We start from the raw sequence: 17141 nt of genomic DNA, 5'->3' as shown, positions 1-17141 counted from the left end.
CTTGAACTTCACAGGTTTTAATCACTACCTCTCTTTGAGACCCTTATACTTTCCTGCTTTGGGGGAGTTTATTGTGTGTGTGTGGTTTGCTATGTTTTGTTTTGTTTCTTTTGGGGATAGGGTCTGCAGGCTGGAGTGCAGTGGCATGATCATAGCTCACTGCAGCCTTGAACTTCTGGGCTTAACCAATCCTCCTGTATCAGCCTCCCAAGTAGCTGGGACTGCAGGAACAAACCACTAAGCTAATTTTATTTTTTGTAGATACTGGGTCTGACTATGATGTCCAGGCTGGTCTCAAATTCCTGGCCTCAAGTGATCCTCCCACCTCAGCATCCTAAAGTGCTGGGATTACAGACATGAGCTACCATACCTAGGTTTTTATGTTTTTTTTTAAACATAATGTTTTATGTATCTCTCTACCAGATTATTAGTTTATAGAAAAGAACTGAGTCTTAATACCTTTCCACAGTGCCTCTTCTAGTACTTTGCATATAGGAGACTTTCGTTAAATATTTACTGATTGAATAAATAAATCGTAAAACAGATAAATGAGACCGTATTTTCTTATGTATAGGATGAAGGTGACCAAGCAGCAAGTGTTGAAGAGCTGGAAAAACAGATTGAAAAACTGAGTAAAGTAAGTACTTTTCTGATTAACATTTAACTTCTTCACAGTGTTTTAGAAATCTACATTGTAAGGGGATTAGTTTTTCTGACTGCTAAGCAAAAACAGGCTTTTGGTGGGTAATTAAAAATGAAGATTCTGAATAGCATTTTTGTCAGAAAAAAAAATAAGATGAGGAACACTGGAAACATTCTTACAATTGAACTTTACAAGCTTAATGCCAAGGTTAAAAGCCTGCCTCTTAAAACATGATATTGAACTTAATCAGAGCCTAGAAAGAAAATATTCTATACTCTTCGGCTCTTCATATAAATACAAAATATCAATTAAGGCATAGTTTTATTTCTTGGAATTACTAAATTCCTAAAAAATTCAGTTGAATTTCATAGTAACAGTTTCAGCATCTTAGGTTTTATTTTACATTTGTATATTTGTGGGTTTTATTTGCATTGGATTTGTAAACTGTGTATGTATTTACATACTTCTTGTTAAAAATTCCATTTCAGAAGTGGTTTACGCCTGTAATCCCAGCACTTTGGGAGGCTGAGGTGAGAGGATCGTTTGAGCCCAGGAGTTTGAGACAAGCCTGGGCAACATGGCGAGACCCCGTCTCTAAAAAAAAAAAAACAAAAAAACAAAAAACTAAGAAAAACTGAATTTCATAGCTTTAGTGAAATTTAAGATGAGCTTTTTATAAGAACAAAAATGAGTTTTCAAAGGTATTATGAGATGCCTGTGTATGGTATTAATACTAGATTCTTCACAGACCTATCCCAAAACTTAATTATATGTTGTCTAGGTTTACAACATGAGTGTAAAAATAGGCAAATACAGGTTTAGCCAATTACATATATATTATTTGTTTTTTGTTTTGCTTTGCTTTTTGAAACAGAGTCTTGCTCTGGCACCTAGGCTGGAGTGCAATGGCGTGGTCACTGCAGCCTTGACCTCCCAGGCTCAAGCGATCCTCCCACCTCAGCCTCCCCAGTAGTGGAACTACAGGCATGTGCCACCGTGCCCAGCTGATTTTTCATATTTTTTGTAGAGATGGGATCTCACTATGTTGCCAAGGCTGGTCTCTAATTCCTGGGTTCAAATGATCCACCCGCCTCAGCCTCCCAGATTGCTGGGATTACAGGCATGAGCCACTGTGCCTGGCCATATTATATGTATTATTTGTTATATACTGTAAGCAATAGAATTGAATTGAACCAGTTTGCTTTGGCTCCATAAAATACTTGATCCCATTGTTTATTATCAAGCAAAAGGATAAGTTTTATTTCATCAGGTAACTTATCCTTTTACTCCATGGCAACAAAAATAATTATCCTTAAAATGATTTATATCTTTATAAATGTTACTGAAATTGAAGTCAGGCATGAATATTTAGCCCTTTTGCTCTTTTCCCAGTAGTGAAATTTATGTGCTTAAAGGTATAATAAGTATAAAGTTACATATATATTAATTTTTAAAGCATTTAACATCCCAAACCTAATTATATGTACCATTTTTTTAACAGCAACAGAGTCAGTACAGAAGGAAGCTCTTTGATGCCTCTCACTCATTGCGTTCAGTGATGTTTGGCCAGGATCGTTACAGACGACGGTACTGGATTCTTCCCCAATGTGGGGGGATTTTTGTAGAAGGCATGGAGAGTGGTGAAGGTAAGAACTAATAATCCCATACAAATTGTTAAATAAGAAACTATATATTTTAAAACTCTGTTACTTCTTCAATATATTTTGTGTTCCCATAATCAATGTTTGGTAAACATGTAAAACCTTAATTCTCATTCCTTTTGCACTCATAATGCTGCTTCACTGATACACACTTCCTCCTAGCCCTTGATATTTCTTTTGCTACTCTTTCTGACATCAGACATAAGCTGTTCTTTCTTTCTTTGGTGGACAAAGACGTGTATTTCCATCTATATTACCTTTTATACCTGCTGCTCCATTTCTCTTTCTTCCCATTGTCAAACTTCCCAATAAGTGGTTTATTCTTTTACAATAAGCATACATCCTGACAGTAACCCCCTGCAGGTAACTTGCTTAAATCTAAGATCTTCATCATAATCCTCATTCCTTTTCAAATCTTGTTAATGTTTGAAATTTGTGATCACTTCCTTCTCCTTCAGACTTCTTCCTTTTTTTGAATTTTGTGTTACCACAAATTCATGATATTCTACCTTTAGATTTCTTTCGCTGGCTCCATTTCTGTTACATTAACTAGCAGAGTGCATTGTGCATTTATGTGCTCAGTAAACCTTCTCAAATTTAACTTTTCAGAGCTCCATGTCTGGACATTTTCAAATGCCAAATTCTGATGGGGACAAAAGTGTTATGTTAGTGCTTATAGATTTTAGAATAGCTATTGACTCATATTGGTACATGGAAGCAAAAATGTTTTTACATTCTGAAAATCTGTAAGCACTAACATTAACACTTTTGTCCCCATCAGACATGGAAGATAAAACACATTTTTGAATGCCTGCTATGTGCTAGACATTTCTAGGCACTGTAGGAGACACAAAGCTGTATAAAATAGAATCCATGTCATGTTTATAGTCCACTGGGGAGAGAAGACTGGCTAATCATATAGATGACTCTAATAGAAAATATAAATAAAGCAGTTGCTTTTAAGGGTTTTGTTTTTAGTAATGGGATCACTTTTTTTTAAATGAAAATGTTATACAGAATCTCAATATCTAACAAAAATGAATTGTTCTGATTGATCTACTTGGGAGAATTTTCTAGCTTATAGAAATAGACCTCTGTTCTATATACTTGCTTTCCAATTCAGGAGTGACCCCAGAGGCATCTCTAATAATGTTAAGATTCTGCACTAAAGAGTAAGCTCAGAACCTATGAAAGTGAAGTGCCTAGAGGGATCAAAGCTGAGAAACATGTACCTTACTTAACATTTTGTCATAATGTTTGGTACAGATGGCCATCTCTGCCACTAGACTGTGAGCTCTTGGAGAACAGAGACTAATTTTGGCAGGGGAATTACACTAAAATAGATAACCTGGGAGCAAAGTACACATTGGATTGGAAGAAGTAGTAAAGAAACTGATTGTGGAACCATTACAGTAACCCAGCTAAGAAGTAGGGATGCCATAACCTCAGGAGCAAACAGGGATAAAAGGAAGACAGAAAGAAGGATCTTGACGGTTGAATTGCTATAAGAAATTACTGAGTATGATGTAGGAAAGTGGAAATTAGAGATAAATTTAATGACTTAATTCCAAATAGAAAAATTATGGGCCAGACATGGTGGCTCACGCCTTTAATCCCAGCACTTTGGGAGGCCAAGGCAGACAGATCACTTGAGGCCAGGAGCTTGAGATCAGCCTGGGCAACATGGCAAAGCCCTGTCTCTAGCAAAAAATACAAAAATTAGCCAGATGCAGTGACACTTGCCTATAGTCCCAGCTACTCTGGAGGCTGAGGCACAAGAATCGCTTGAACCCAGGAGACAGAGGTTGCAATGAGCCAAGAGTGCACCACTGCACTCCAGCCTGGGTGGCAGAGTGGGCCCTGTCTCAAAAATAAATAAATAAATACATATATACATACATAATAAAAATTATGATACTTTGGCCGAGCACGGTGGCTCACACCTGTAATCCCAGCACTTTGTGAGGTCAACGCGGGCAGATTACCTGAGGTGAGGAGTTCATGACAAGCCTGACCAACATGGAGAAACCCCATCTCTACTAAAAATACAAAAAAATTAGCCGGGTGTGGTGGTGCATGCTAGTAATCCCAGCTACTCAGGAGGCTGAGGCAGGAGAATTGCTTGAACCCAGAAGGCAAGCGGAGGTTGCAGTGAGCCGAGATCATGCCATTGCACTTCAGCCTGGGCAACAGGAGTGAAGATCCGTCTCTAAATAAATAAATAAATGAATGATACTTTAAAATGAATTAGAGCAGTCAATAGGAGGGGTTGTTTGAAATGAAATTAAGTCAAAGTTTTAGTATAGGATCAAATTTAAAATGACAAAATTATGGGTCATTTAGAAGTACAGAGCCTGGGCCGGGTGTGGTGGCTCACACCTGTAATCCCAGCACTTTGGGAGGCAGAGACGGGCGGATCACGAGGTCAGGAGATCAAGACCATCCTGGTTAACATGGTGAAACCCCGTCTCTACTAAAAATACAAAAACATTAGCCGGGCGTGGTGGTGGGCGCCTGTAGTCCTAGCTACTGGGGAGGCTGAGGCAGGAGAATGGCATGAACCCGGGAGGTGGAGCTTGAAGTGAGCCAAGATTGTGCCACTGGGCAAGAGAGTGAGACTCCGTCTCAAAAAAAAAAAAGTAGTACAGTGCCTGGGAGACTTAAGAACAGATTTTTTTTATATATAAATATATATTTTTATTATACTTTAAGTTCTAGGGTACATATGCACAATGTGCAGATTTGTTACATATGTATACATGTGCCATGTTGGTGTGCTGCACCCATTAACTCATCATTTACATTAGGTATATCTCCTAATGCTATCCCTCCCCTCTCCCTACACCCCATGACAGGCCCCGGTGTGTGATGTTCCCCTTCCTGTGTCCTAGTGTTCTCATTGTTCAATTCCCACCTATGAGTGAGAACATGAGGTGTGTGGTTTTTTGTCCTTGCAATAGTTTGCTGAGAATGATGGTTTCCAGCTTCATCCATGTCCCTACCATGGACATGAACTCATCCTTTTCTATGGCTGCATAGTATTCCATGGTGTATATGTGCCACGTTTTCTTAATCCAGTCTATCATTGTTGGACATTTGGGTTGAAATACCATTTGACCCAGCCATCCCATTACTGGGTATATACCCAAAGGAATATAAATCATGCTGCTATAAAGACACATGCATACGTATGTTTATTGCAGCACTACTAACAATAGCAAAGACTTGGAACCAACCCAAATGTCCAACAAAGATTTTTTTTTAAATGCCCAGGTGAGTGGCTTTTTAACCTTATGAATCACCTGAAAAGCTTAAGAAAACGACCAATCTGAGCCCTACCCCAGACCAGTTAAATATTCAATATGATTAAGAGCCACATTCTTCTTAGTCACTTGGGCATGTAAACTTGAAGTATCTAGGACATCAACTTTCCTTCAAAATAACTGAAATCAGTCTCTTTGCAACACTACTGAAATCAGTTCTTTATCGTTGTGTACCTGGATTATCACACCTGTCCTCAACTTCTCTATATACAGTTCCCTCCTTCCATCACATTCTGTCATCATATCATGTCTCTACTCTGAAACCTTAAATGACCTCTATAACCTGTAACATGATGTAGTAAATATGTACTTAGCCTGGCATTCAAGACTGTATACAATTCTGACCCCAAGCTATCTTTACGCTGTTCTGTTAATGAGAATTCACCTAGTCCAGTCTACTCACTCAACACGTGTATTCCTCCCCTTGCATCTTTGCAAAATCTTGTTTATTATAATAATAATCTGCTTTTCTTCTACCATCGAAATCTCACCCATCCTTCTTGATCCAGCTCAAATCCTAAGCTTTTCCACAAACTTCCAAGTTTATTTAAGTGGACCTTTTAATAAACGTGAAATTGAACTCCCAGAAAAGCAGATAATTAATTAGACCATTATTTTAGCACATTAATATAAATACGATTTCCTTATTTAAATCTTATAATCTTCATCTGTGCTTTTAATTTTCCATAGTGTTGGAAGGATAGTACTTTATATATCACAGGCACATTTAAAATACTTTAAGATTTAAATAAGTAAATAAATAATTTAATGTCTTTATAAGGTTTTATAAGAATAGCTTATAGGAGACAGTTTTTTTTTTTTTTTTTAGGCCTCTCAGATTATCATTGATTGAATTTACAGATTAGACCTCCATTTCCATCCAGGCTCTTCTACATAACCTCTCTGGACGCTGATTTCCCTTTCTGCAAAAAAATATTAATAAGCTGTATATGAATTCTTTGATTGTTACAAGGATCATGTCAGATAATGGATCTAAAAGAACTGCAAAGTGATATATAAATAGCAGTTGTACTTTATACTCCTATTTGTGGTCATTGCAGAGCAGGGGAAGTAGGGATAATTTTTCACTTTATTTTCTTCTAAAGTTTTTTATTATTTCATTAATAGACATATTAATAGACATTAATGAAATAAGGGAATATACGTCTGCTATATTCTATGTGCTATGAACTTATACATAATAGGTATAGATTCCTTCTCTTTATCTTACAGCTAATTAAAATGAGGAAAAAACTCAGATGATTTATTCATCAAGTGTTTATTTGCACCTGTATTGTGTCTTGTACTAAGTGCTGTGGAGATGCAAAAGAAGACCAGGCGCACTGGTTCATGCCTGTAATCCTAGCACTTTGGGAAGCTGAGGCAGGAGGATTGCTTGAGCCCAGGAGTTCACAACAAGCCTGGGCAACGTAGCAAGACCTTGTCTCTACTAAAATCACATATATATGGCTGACTGTGGTGTGCACCTGTAATCTCAGTTACTCAGGAGGCTGACATAGGGGGATCACTTGAGCAAAACAAGATGCAAAAGAATCAGTTAACCTGTCCCTATCCACAAAAAGCTCACAATCTAATTGGAAAGATATAGCACATATGAAGACAAAGAGAACATGCAAGTGTATAGTATGAGCAAGTAGTGTGTCTGACAGGCAAGGCTGATAAAGATCAGTGAGTGTCAAACTAGTAGAAACTACTGTAAATAAATGGGTGCTGAAAGTTAATTCAACATTAACAATATACATTATTGCCATCATCTTATTTATTACTTTTTTTTTTTTTTGAGATGGATTCTCATTCTATCTCCCAGGCTGGAGTGCAGTGGCGTGATCTTGGCTCACTGCAAGCTCCACCTCCCACGTTCACGCCGTTCTCCTGCCTCAGCCTCCCAAGTAGCTGGGACTACAGGCGTCCGCCACCATGCCTGGCTAATTTTTTTGTATTTTTTTTAGTAGAGATGGGGTTTCACTGTGTTAGCCAGGATGGTCTCGATCTCCTGATCTCATGATCTGCCCGCCTCTGCCTCCCAAAGTGCTGGGATTACAGGTGTGAGCCACTGTGCCCAGCTGCTTATTTATTACTTTTTAAAAGTTCCTTAAAAGTATAATGTGTTCTTAATAAAGAAAGGTTAGATTTAACATTAAATGTACAAGTTTTTAAAAAATTCTTATAATAACATTAACATCAATTAATATTATGGGGAGAAGATATCAGACATTGGATTACCTTCACAGAAAAATATTAATTAAACTAAATTCATGTTGTACAAGAGGCAAAGTAATATATACCACAAGCAATACACACAGTGCTAATAACAATAATGTTTATTAGTGATGATAACTTCAGAGCAGATAAGTAACAGAGCACTCAGAGGATCTCTGAGCCCCTACAGTGGTTCCACAGGGGTGTGCCTTGTCCAGTTGGAGACTGGACAAGAAACAAGATCACTCAAAGAGAAGGCTCTGCCTTCATACCACTATATATTTTGAGGTTAGTCCAAGTCCTTCATTATTCTAAGAAACAACATATATCTCAAAGGACCTCTGGGCCTAGAATAACACTAGGGAGTATGCATTACAAAGGACCAGGGTCTACAAACCAAGGACTTTGAGAACAGCAGCCAAAGACCCTACTGTTCCTCTGCAAATCAGCTCAGTGGCTAAGCAGGTTTGCTGATGGGTCTTGGGAACAAGAGAAGGAAGAGAACCCCCATGGCCATTTAGCTAAGACTGAGGGTTTATTCCTTCTCAGTCCACCCCCTGACTCTTGGTGTGGCTGACTAGATATATGCGTCCCCATCTGGAATAGAAAGCAATTCGATTTTAAATGGTGACTTCAGTGTTTGTTGACAGTGCTGAAAGAGTCATATAGCCAGAGAAATTCTAAAACAAACAATATACCACAGCATTAGGAGATACAGCGCTCCCATGAGCAATCTGGCTGCATATCCAACAAAAAGTCCAAAGCCATGCAATTCTCTAATATTACTCAGGTCAAGGAAGCAATACTAATCTGTTCAGTGATATGATCCCAGGCTTTCTCAATGGCAGTGTTTCCCACGATAGCAACTGCGGGTCATATCCTCAGCTTCATAGGTGACTATTCAAGGCAAGAGCCCTTGTACAAAGTAATGAAAGCCTGTATCCTTGACACCTGCAGATAGGCTCTAATGCTGGCCCTGGAGATCACAGCTGGAAAAGTGACGAGTGTCTTAGATTTTGAGTCACTATTAAAGGTCTCATAGTACTTCCAAAATGTGCAGTGTTATGTACAGGTGGGAGGCAGGGAAAGCATGCCTTTCACATAAGACGACAGGTTCCACTGGATTACAGAGGTCTAATGCTACATTTTATATCCACTTGGCATTTATGTTTTTCTGGGGTTAACACACTGTCAGCATGCTATTAGACTCAACTGCAGGTCTGGAGTGGAAGTATTTGGTTGAGAGTTTTATGCTGCTTTGGGGTTCTCCTAATGTGGGACATGGATCCACTGGGAGCCAAGATGTCAGAGTAGGTGTTTCTCTGCACCTGAGAAGCTGAGTAGAGTTTTACACAGTATGACTAGTAAGGGAAGTTAATGGAGGGCCAGGGCAAATGAGAACTCTGGTTAATACCAGGTAGGAGTAATTCCCTTGGTGTTATCTGGGAGTCCTCCACAGTTGAGTATGTTAGGCATAACAAATCCCACATTGTGATACCTTTGCACTGAGTGTCATTGTGTGGGATCGCTGCAGAGGATTATTTGGTACAGTCTGTTAATATCTGCAAGAAAGGTGAAGAGAGAGTTATTCATGCTCCAACCACACTTTCACTTTTTTTGGTCAGGGACGTTTATGCCCAAGCACAGTCCATCATTATCTTCAAGGACAACCTATATGGTCTGTTCTTTCTTTCCGCAACAGTAAGTTCCACATGAAAGCAGGAGTTGCACTTTCCCACCAGAGAAACTCTGTGGATAGAATATACTATATGGGTATAGAGACTGCAGCAAAATCTCCCACTTGCGGAATAAGCATACAACAGAAATTTAGAATGTTTGGAATAAAGAGAGAATCAAAATTGCCCTTCTGTAGGTGTAGCTAGCAGTGTCATCAGGAAGTCAGGAGAGCATCCAAGTTTGTATCCATCCATTTGTCTGTCATATGAACACACAAAGCTCCCAGCCACCTGTTGAAATTATGACAGGTAGAACAAAAGGAAATAACTACTGAGGTATAAAAACTCAGTTCTTGGCATACCAAGTAGATTCTTCGTCTGTTTCTGCTTTTTGACTCCCAGGTGCCAAGGAACTTCACCAAAGTGGAGGGACCTTTATAAGTATAAACAGCAGAGGTCACCCAGACCAGACAATCTTATAAAGTCATTGTTAAAGGGATGGGTACAGCTGTCTTTCAGAATGCTATTCCAGCATTCTATACTGCCTGTGGTTAAGAGGGAGCCTAGAACAGCCACTTAGTACCATGTTGGCAATACCATTCTACATGGTCCCATTGTAGAATGCCGGCAGCTGTGAAAGCACTTTCATTGCTTAATTGTATCATATCTAGAAACCCCAATATATAATAATATACCTAAGTCTTGATAGTATGTATATTATCTGCAAATGGAGGAGACACAGTAACTCCGAAGGTGTATACCATTCATTAGCTAGAAGAAATCAAACACCCAAAAACTCACACTTGCCATCAGAGTCTCTGCCTGAGACCAGTCATAGATCACTTGTAGTACTAGTGTCAAACAGAGTTAGGCAAACGGGGTTGTTAAATTGTGAAATGGTGTTGCGCAGTACACCTGCCTGAGTCTGTTCTTGTATAAGAAATGCAACCTGTTTCACCTCTAGGTGTGCAACACTGTCGCACAACGTCTGCCGACCTTGTAAGTATAGGTGGGTTTTGGCAACATACCTGGCCAACAGTTATAGAAGCTACTAACAGAAGTCACAAAAAAATGTCTAACTAAGGGCTAGGCATGGTGGCTTATACCTGTAATCCCAGCACTTTGGGAAGCTGAGGTGGGAGGATTAGTTGAGCCCAGGAGTTCAAGACCAGCCTGGGTAACATGGTGGAACATGGTGGAACCCCATCTCTGCAGAAAAATTAGCCAGGTATAGTTCCAGCTACTTAGGAGTTTAAGGTGGGAGAATCAATTAAGCACAGGAGTTCGAGGCTGCAGTGAGCCACAATCGCATCACAGCCCTTCAGCCTCAGGGACAGAGCAAGACCCTGTCTCAAAAAGAAAAAAAAGTCCAACTGACATGTGGACTTAAATACCCCACCCTGATAAAGGAACTAGAGTTCACGCAAAAGGTCCAAAAGCCTTTGCAGTGATTGTAATTCTAATCTTTCAGCCATAGGTAACATGGACTCCAAACCCCAGTTGAGGAACTTGTTTACCAGAGCTCTTTTGCAATCTGGAGCTATGATACTTGGTCCTCCATTTCTAGCAAACCCATAAATATTGGAGGCTCTTCTCTTTTCCAGCATAATCATCTGGGGTACATGGTTAGTGATCCCTTGGAAGAGAGTAAAGGGGACTGAGCCCACCTGTATTTCTCCTTGAGTTTGAAAGGGCTCAGATTAGAAACAAAGAAGCTTGGCTTCTAGAGTTGACTCAAACTCACAAAGTGGAGCTGATGACTAGGAGCATTCCCACCAGCAATGCCACTTCCAGAGTCAAGATAATGCAGAGTATCTCCCTGTCTCTATGTCCTTTTCTCCAGAGTCTCGAGGCTCTGAGATCTTACCAGTTTGTGTGGATGAAGCTTAATAGCCCTCGTCCTCCCCAAGGACCTTCTTCACCTAATCTTCTAGTGACTCCACCTCTCCCAATAATTACTGAAGTCTGTAAACTATTCAGTATCATGTTTCATCTCACATGTCCCTTTTCCACAGTCTCAGTGGGTCTTTTAACTTTTTGAATAGGACTACATTCCCACACTCAAGAATTAGGCCATCTCTCAATTTCTGTCTTATCATTCCTTCTGTTTATGAGCAATACCACATTTATTGGCGTGAGGGAGACTGCCTGAAGTTCAGCCTATCTGTCTACTCCTTCTTTTGTTCCTTCTTCCTTTATATTTTGGGCAAAAACCTGTGCATCTCATGAGACCCTGTCTCTTTCCATTTCCGCCTCTGCTGTGGGGCTTGTATGACCTAAAAAGAACTATTTCATGTCCAACATTGCCTCCTAGATGAAGGAATAAGTCAAAGCCGTTGTCCACTTAGGAGGACCTGCTCTGATTTGGTCATCCAACATTCTCTGCACCAAGAGCATGTTGTCAGGGATTCTCTACTCAAACCCTGGATTTTCTTATAATTATGCTAACACAGCCAGTTGTCTCAGAGTGTGTCAGAGTAACTAAACTATCTGTGGATCTAGTCCACTTCACATTCAAGTGTCAGGAAAATCACCCCAATGGTAATATGTATTACTCATGCTACCAAGCATCCAGTTTAGAAGCAGGGTTACAACATCAGCCCCGGTATTATTAGTCAACCCAGACTGCTCATTGTTTAACCAGGTCATGTGTTTCCTTTTACTCAGCTTCACTTAACAACACTGTTGTCTCCTAACCATGCAAATTAGCAGGCTAAGCCTCTACTATCCCTACAGTAGTGGACCTAATAAGAGTCTTGCTCTTGCTCTGTATAATGCTGGATCTCCTCCTGCTGGTGGTCTTACTCAGGCTCCTGTACACTGTGCCTCACAGTAACTGGCTTCACATACAGCAGGACCAGTTGCCTCATATTACAGATAAACAGTGGGAATTTGCCACACCTTCCCTTCTAGAGAGACTACCACACCCTTTCTAGTGCACCCTACCAATTTGTACTCCTGAAAATCTCTAAGCTGATAAGGAGAAGAGAGAGAACTTAATTTCAAGCCACTGGAAACCCTCTTTACCACTTGAGGGCTTCTGCCATTCTCAGGCGTAGCTACTGAGACTGTCCTAACTGCCAAGTGAATTACCACTGTCCCCAGAAGAAATTCTTTGACCCATGGGTTCTCCTCTTTCAGAAAGCCATGACATCGGGACTTTGTTGGGCACCAACTGTAGTACAAGATGGTTACACAAACCACTAACACACATGGTGCTATTAGCAGAAAAGTTTGTTAGTGAGAGTAACCTACAAGCAGAGAAGTAACCGTACACAGGATTCCCAGCCTTCATAATGATTCCACAGGACTTGGACATGCAACAAGAGCACGCCAAGAGATGAAACACTGTACCCCACACCTTGCCCTGTATGCATTAGTGTGAGAAAGAGTAGAAAGCACTTAATTTCTGAGTAATGATAAACATTATCAAGGGACCTTTGGGTTTAGAAACAGTGCTAGGACATATGCATATCAAGGGTCAAAGTCTACATAGGGAGGACGCTGAGAATAGTGTTGATGTCAGCTGAAGGCCTTCTGACCTTCTGCTGCCTCTCAGGGAAGTGGGAAAGAAGAAAGCCCCTATGGCCTTCCAGCCAAAACCAAGGATTTTTTTTCCAGTCCAGTTCACTGGTTTTTTTTTATTTGTTTGTTTTTTGTTTTGTTTTGTTTCATTGTACTATAAGTTCTGAGATACAAGTGCAGAACATACAGGTTTGTTACATAGGTATTCACTTGCCATGGTGGTTTGCTGCACCCATCAACCCGTCATCTACATTAGGTATTTCTCCTAATGCTATCCCTCCCCCAGACCCTCACCCCCCCTGACAGGCCCCAGTGTGTGTTGTTCCCCTCCCTATGTCCATGTGTTCTCATTGTTCAACGCCCACTTATGAGTGAGAACATGTGGTGTTTGGTTTTCTGTTCCTGTGTTAGTTTGCTAAGAATGATGGTTTCCAACTTCATCCATGTCCCTGCAAAGGACATGAACTCATCCTTTTTTATGGCTGCATAGTATTCCGTGGTGTATATGTGCCACATTTTCTTTATCCAGTCTATCATTGATGGGCATTTGAGTTGGTTCCAAGTCTTTGCTATTGTGAACAGTGCTGCAATAAACATACATGTGCATGTGTCTTTATAGTAGAATGATATATAATCCTTTGGATATATACCTAGTAATGAGATTGCTGGGTCAAATTGTATTTCTGGTTCTAGATCCTTGAGGAATCGCCACACTGTCTTCCACATGGTTGAACTAATGTACACTACCACCAACAGTGTAAAAGCGTTCCTATTTCTCCACAGCCTCGCCAGCATCTGTTGTTTCCTGACTTTTTAATGATCGCCATTCTAACTGGCGTGAGATGGTATCTCATTGTGGTTTTGATTTGCATTTCTCTAGTGACCCGTGATGACGAGCTTTTTTTCATACGTTTGTTGGCTGCATCAATGTCTTCTTTTGAGAAGTGTCTATTCATATCCTTCGCCCACTTTTTGATGGGGTTGTTTTTTTCTTGTAAATTTGTTTAAGTTCTTTGTAGATTCTGGATATTAGCCCTTTGTCAGATGGGTAGATTGCAAAAATTTTCTCCCATTCCGTACGTTGCCTATTCATTCTGATGATAGTTTCTTTTGCTGTGCAGAAGCTCTTTAGTTTAATTAGGTCCTATTTGTCAATTTTGGCTTTTGTTGCCATTGCTTTTAGTGTTTTAGTTATGAAGCCCTTGCCCATGCCTATGTCCTGAATGGTATTGCCTAGGTTTTTTTCTAGGGTTTTTATGGTTTTAGGTCTTACGTTTAAGTCTTCAATCCATCTTGAGTTAATTTTTGTATAAGGTATAAGGAAGGGGTCTAGTTTCAGTTTTCTGCATATGACTAGCCAGTTTTCCAAACACCATTTATTAAACAGGGAATTCTTTCCCCATTGCTTGTTTTTCTCAGGTTTGTCAAAGATCACATGGTTGTAGATGTGTGGCGTTATTTCTGAGGCCTCTGTTCTGTTCCACTGGTCTATATATCTGTTTTAGTACCAGTACCATACTGTTTTAGTTACTGTAGCCTTGTAGCATAGTTTGAAGTCAGGTAGTGTGATGCCTCCAGCTTTGTTCTTTTTGCTTAGGATTGTCTTGGCTATACGGGCCTTTTTTTTTGGTTCCATATGAAATTTAAAGTAGTTTTTTTCTAATTCTGTGAAGAAAGTCAATGGTAGCTTGATGGGGACAGCATTGAATCTATAAATTACTTTGGGCAATATGGCCATTTTCACAATATTGATTCTTCCTATCCATGAGCATGGAATGTTTTTCCATTTGTTTGTGTCCTCTCTTATTTCCTTGAGCAGTGGTTTATAGTTCTCCTTGAAGAGGTTGTTCACATCCTTTGTAAGTTGGATTCCTAGGTATTTTATTTTCTTTGTAGCAATTGTGAATGGGAGTTAGCTCATGATTTGGCTCTCTGTTTGTCTATTATTGGTGGATAGGAATGCTTGTGATTTTTGCACATTGATTTTGTATCCTGAGACTTTGCTGAAATAACTTACCAGCTTAAGGAGATTTTGGGCTGAGACGATGGGATTTTCTAAATATACAATCATGTCATCTGCAAATGAGACAATTTGACTTCCTCTCTTCCTATTTGAATGCCCTTTATTTCATTCTCTTAACTGATTGCCCGGGCCAGAACTTCCAATACTATGTTGAATAGGAGTGGTGAGAAAGGGCATCCCTGTTTTGTGCCAGTTTTCAAAGGGAATGCTTCCAGCTTTTGCCCATTCTGTATGATATTGCCCGTGGGTTTGTCATAAACAGCTCTTATTATTTTGAGATACGTCCCATCAATACCTAGTTTATTGAGAGTTTTTAGCATGAAGGGCTGTTGAATTTTGTCAAAGGCCTTTTCTGCATATATTGAGATAATCATGTGGGTTTTGTCATTGGTCCTGTTTATGTGATGGATGACGTTTATTGATTTCCGTATGTTGAAACAGGCTTGCACCCCAGTGATGAAGCCAACTTGATCATGGCAGATAAGCTTTTTGATATGCTGCTGGATTCAGTTTGCCAGTATTTTATAGAGAATTTTCGCGTCAATGTTCATCAGGGATATTGGCCTGAAATTTTCTTTTTTTGTTGTTTATGCCAGGTTTTGGTATCAGGTATTGATGCTGGCCTTACAAAATGAGTTAGGAAGGAGTCCCTCTTTTTCTATTGTTTGGAATAGTTTCAAAAGGAATGGTAGCAGCTCGCTTTTGTACCTCTGGTAGAATTCGGCTGTGAATCTGTCTGGTCCTGAGCTTTTTTTGGCTGGTAGGCTATTAATTATTGCCTCAATTTCAGAACTTGTTATTGGTCTATTCAGGGATTGGACTTCTTCCTGATTTAGTCTTGGGAGGGTGTATGTGTCCAGGAATTTATCCATTTCTTCCAGATTTTTAGTTTATTTGCATAGAGGTGTTTATAGTATTCTCTGATGGTAGTTTGTATTTCTGTGGGATCAGTGGTGATATCCACTTTATCATGTTTTATTGTGTCTATTTGATTCTTCTCTCTTTTCTCCTTTATTAGTGTGGCTACCAGTCTATCTATTTTGTTGATCTTTTCAAAAAACCAGCTCCTGGATTCATTGATTTTTTGAATGGCCTTTTGTGTCTCTGTCTCCTTCAGTTCTGCTCTGATCTTAGTTATTTCTTATCTTCTGCTAGCTTTTGAATGTGTTTACTCTTGCCTCTCAGTTCTTTTAATTGTGATGTTAGGGTGTCAATTTTAGATCTTTCCTGCTTTCTCTTGCAGGCATTTAGTGCTATAAATTTCTCTCTAAATCTCTGGCTGTGTCCCAGAGATTCTGGTACGTTGTGTCTTTGTTCTCACTGGTTTCAAAGAACTTATTCATTTCTGCCTTCATTTCGTTATTTACCCAGTAGTCATTCAGGAGCAGGTTGTTCAGTTTCCATGTAGTTGTGTGGTTTTGAGTGAGTTTCTTAACCCTGAGTTCTAATTTGATTGCACTGTGGTCTGAGAGACTGCTGGTTATTATTTCCGTTTTTTTCATTTGCTGAGGAGTGTTTTACTTCCAATTATGTGGTCAGTTTTGGAATAAGTGCGATGTGGTGCTGAGAAGAATGTATATTCTGTTGATCTGGGGTGGAGAGTTCTGTAGATGTCTATTAGGTCCTCTTGGTCCAGAGCTGAGTTCAAATCCTGAAAGTTCTTGTTAACTTTCTGTCTCGTTGATCTGTCTAACATTGACAGTGGGGTGTTAAAGTCTCAACTATTATTGTGTGGGAGTCTAAGTTTCTTTGTAGGTAACTAAGGACTTGCTTTATGAATCTGGGTTCTGCTGTATTGGGTGCATATATATTTAGGATAGTTAGCTCTTCTTGTTGTGTTGATCCCTTTACCATTATGTAATGCCTTTGTCTCTTTTGATCTTTGTTGGTTTAAAGTCTGTTTTATCAGAGACTAGGATTGCAACCGCTTCTTTTTTTGCTTCCCATTTTCTTGGTAAATATTCCTCCATCCCTTTGTTTTGAGCCTATGTGTGTCTTTGCATGTGAGATGCATCTCCTGAATACAGCACACCAAAGGGTGTTGACTCTTTATCCAATTTGCCAGTCTGT

At 39.6% G+C, this 17141-nt stretch overlaps 1 protein-coding gene across 50 annotated transcripts in view; it reads left to right on the top strand.

The window, feature by feature from the left end:
* The window catches only part of BAZ2B (bromodomain adjacent to zinc finger domain 2B), a 396738-nt gene that overhangs the window by 340610 nt on the left and 38987 nt on the right, over window positions 1-17141 (top strand). For all 50 annotated transcript variants that reach the window (XM_054477916.2, XM_063647532.1, XM_063647507.1 and 47 more), the window contains 2 exons: window positions 575-637; window positions 2145-2289. In XM_054477916.2, the coding sequence (XP_054333891.1) occupies window positions 575-637; window positions 2145-2289 (208 nt within the window). The remainder of the gene's footprint in view (window positions 1-574; window positions 638-2144; window positions 2290-17141) is intronic.

This window comes from Pongo pygmaeus, chromosome 11, assembly GCF_028885625.2.
Source record: "Pongo pygmaeus isolate AG05252 chromosome 11, NHGRI_mPonPyg2-v2.0_pri, whole genome shotgun sequence".
Lineage (NCBI taxonomy): Eukaryota > Metazoa > Chordata > Mammalia > Primates > Hominidae > Pongo > Pongo pygmaeus.
The sequence above is the reverse complement of the archived record's forward strand: the minus strand, read 5'-3'. Positions and strand labels throughout refer to the sequence as shown.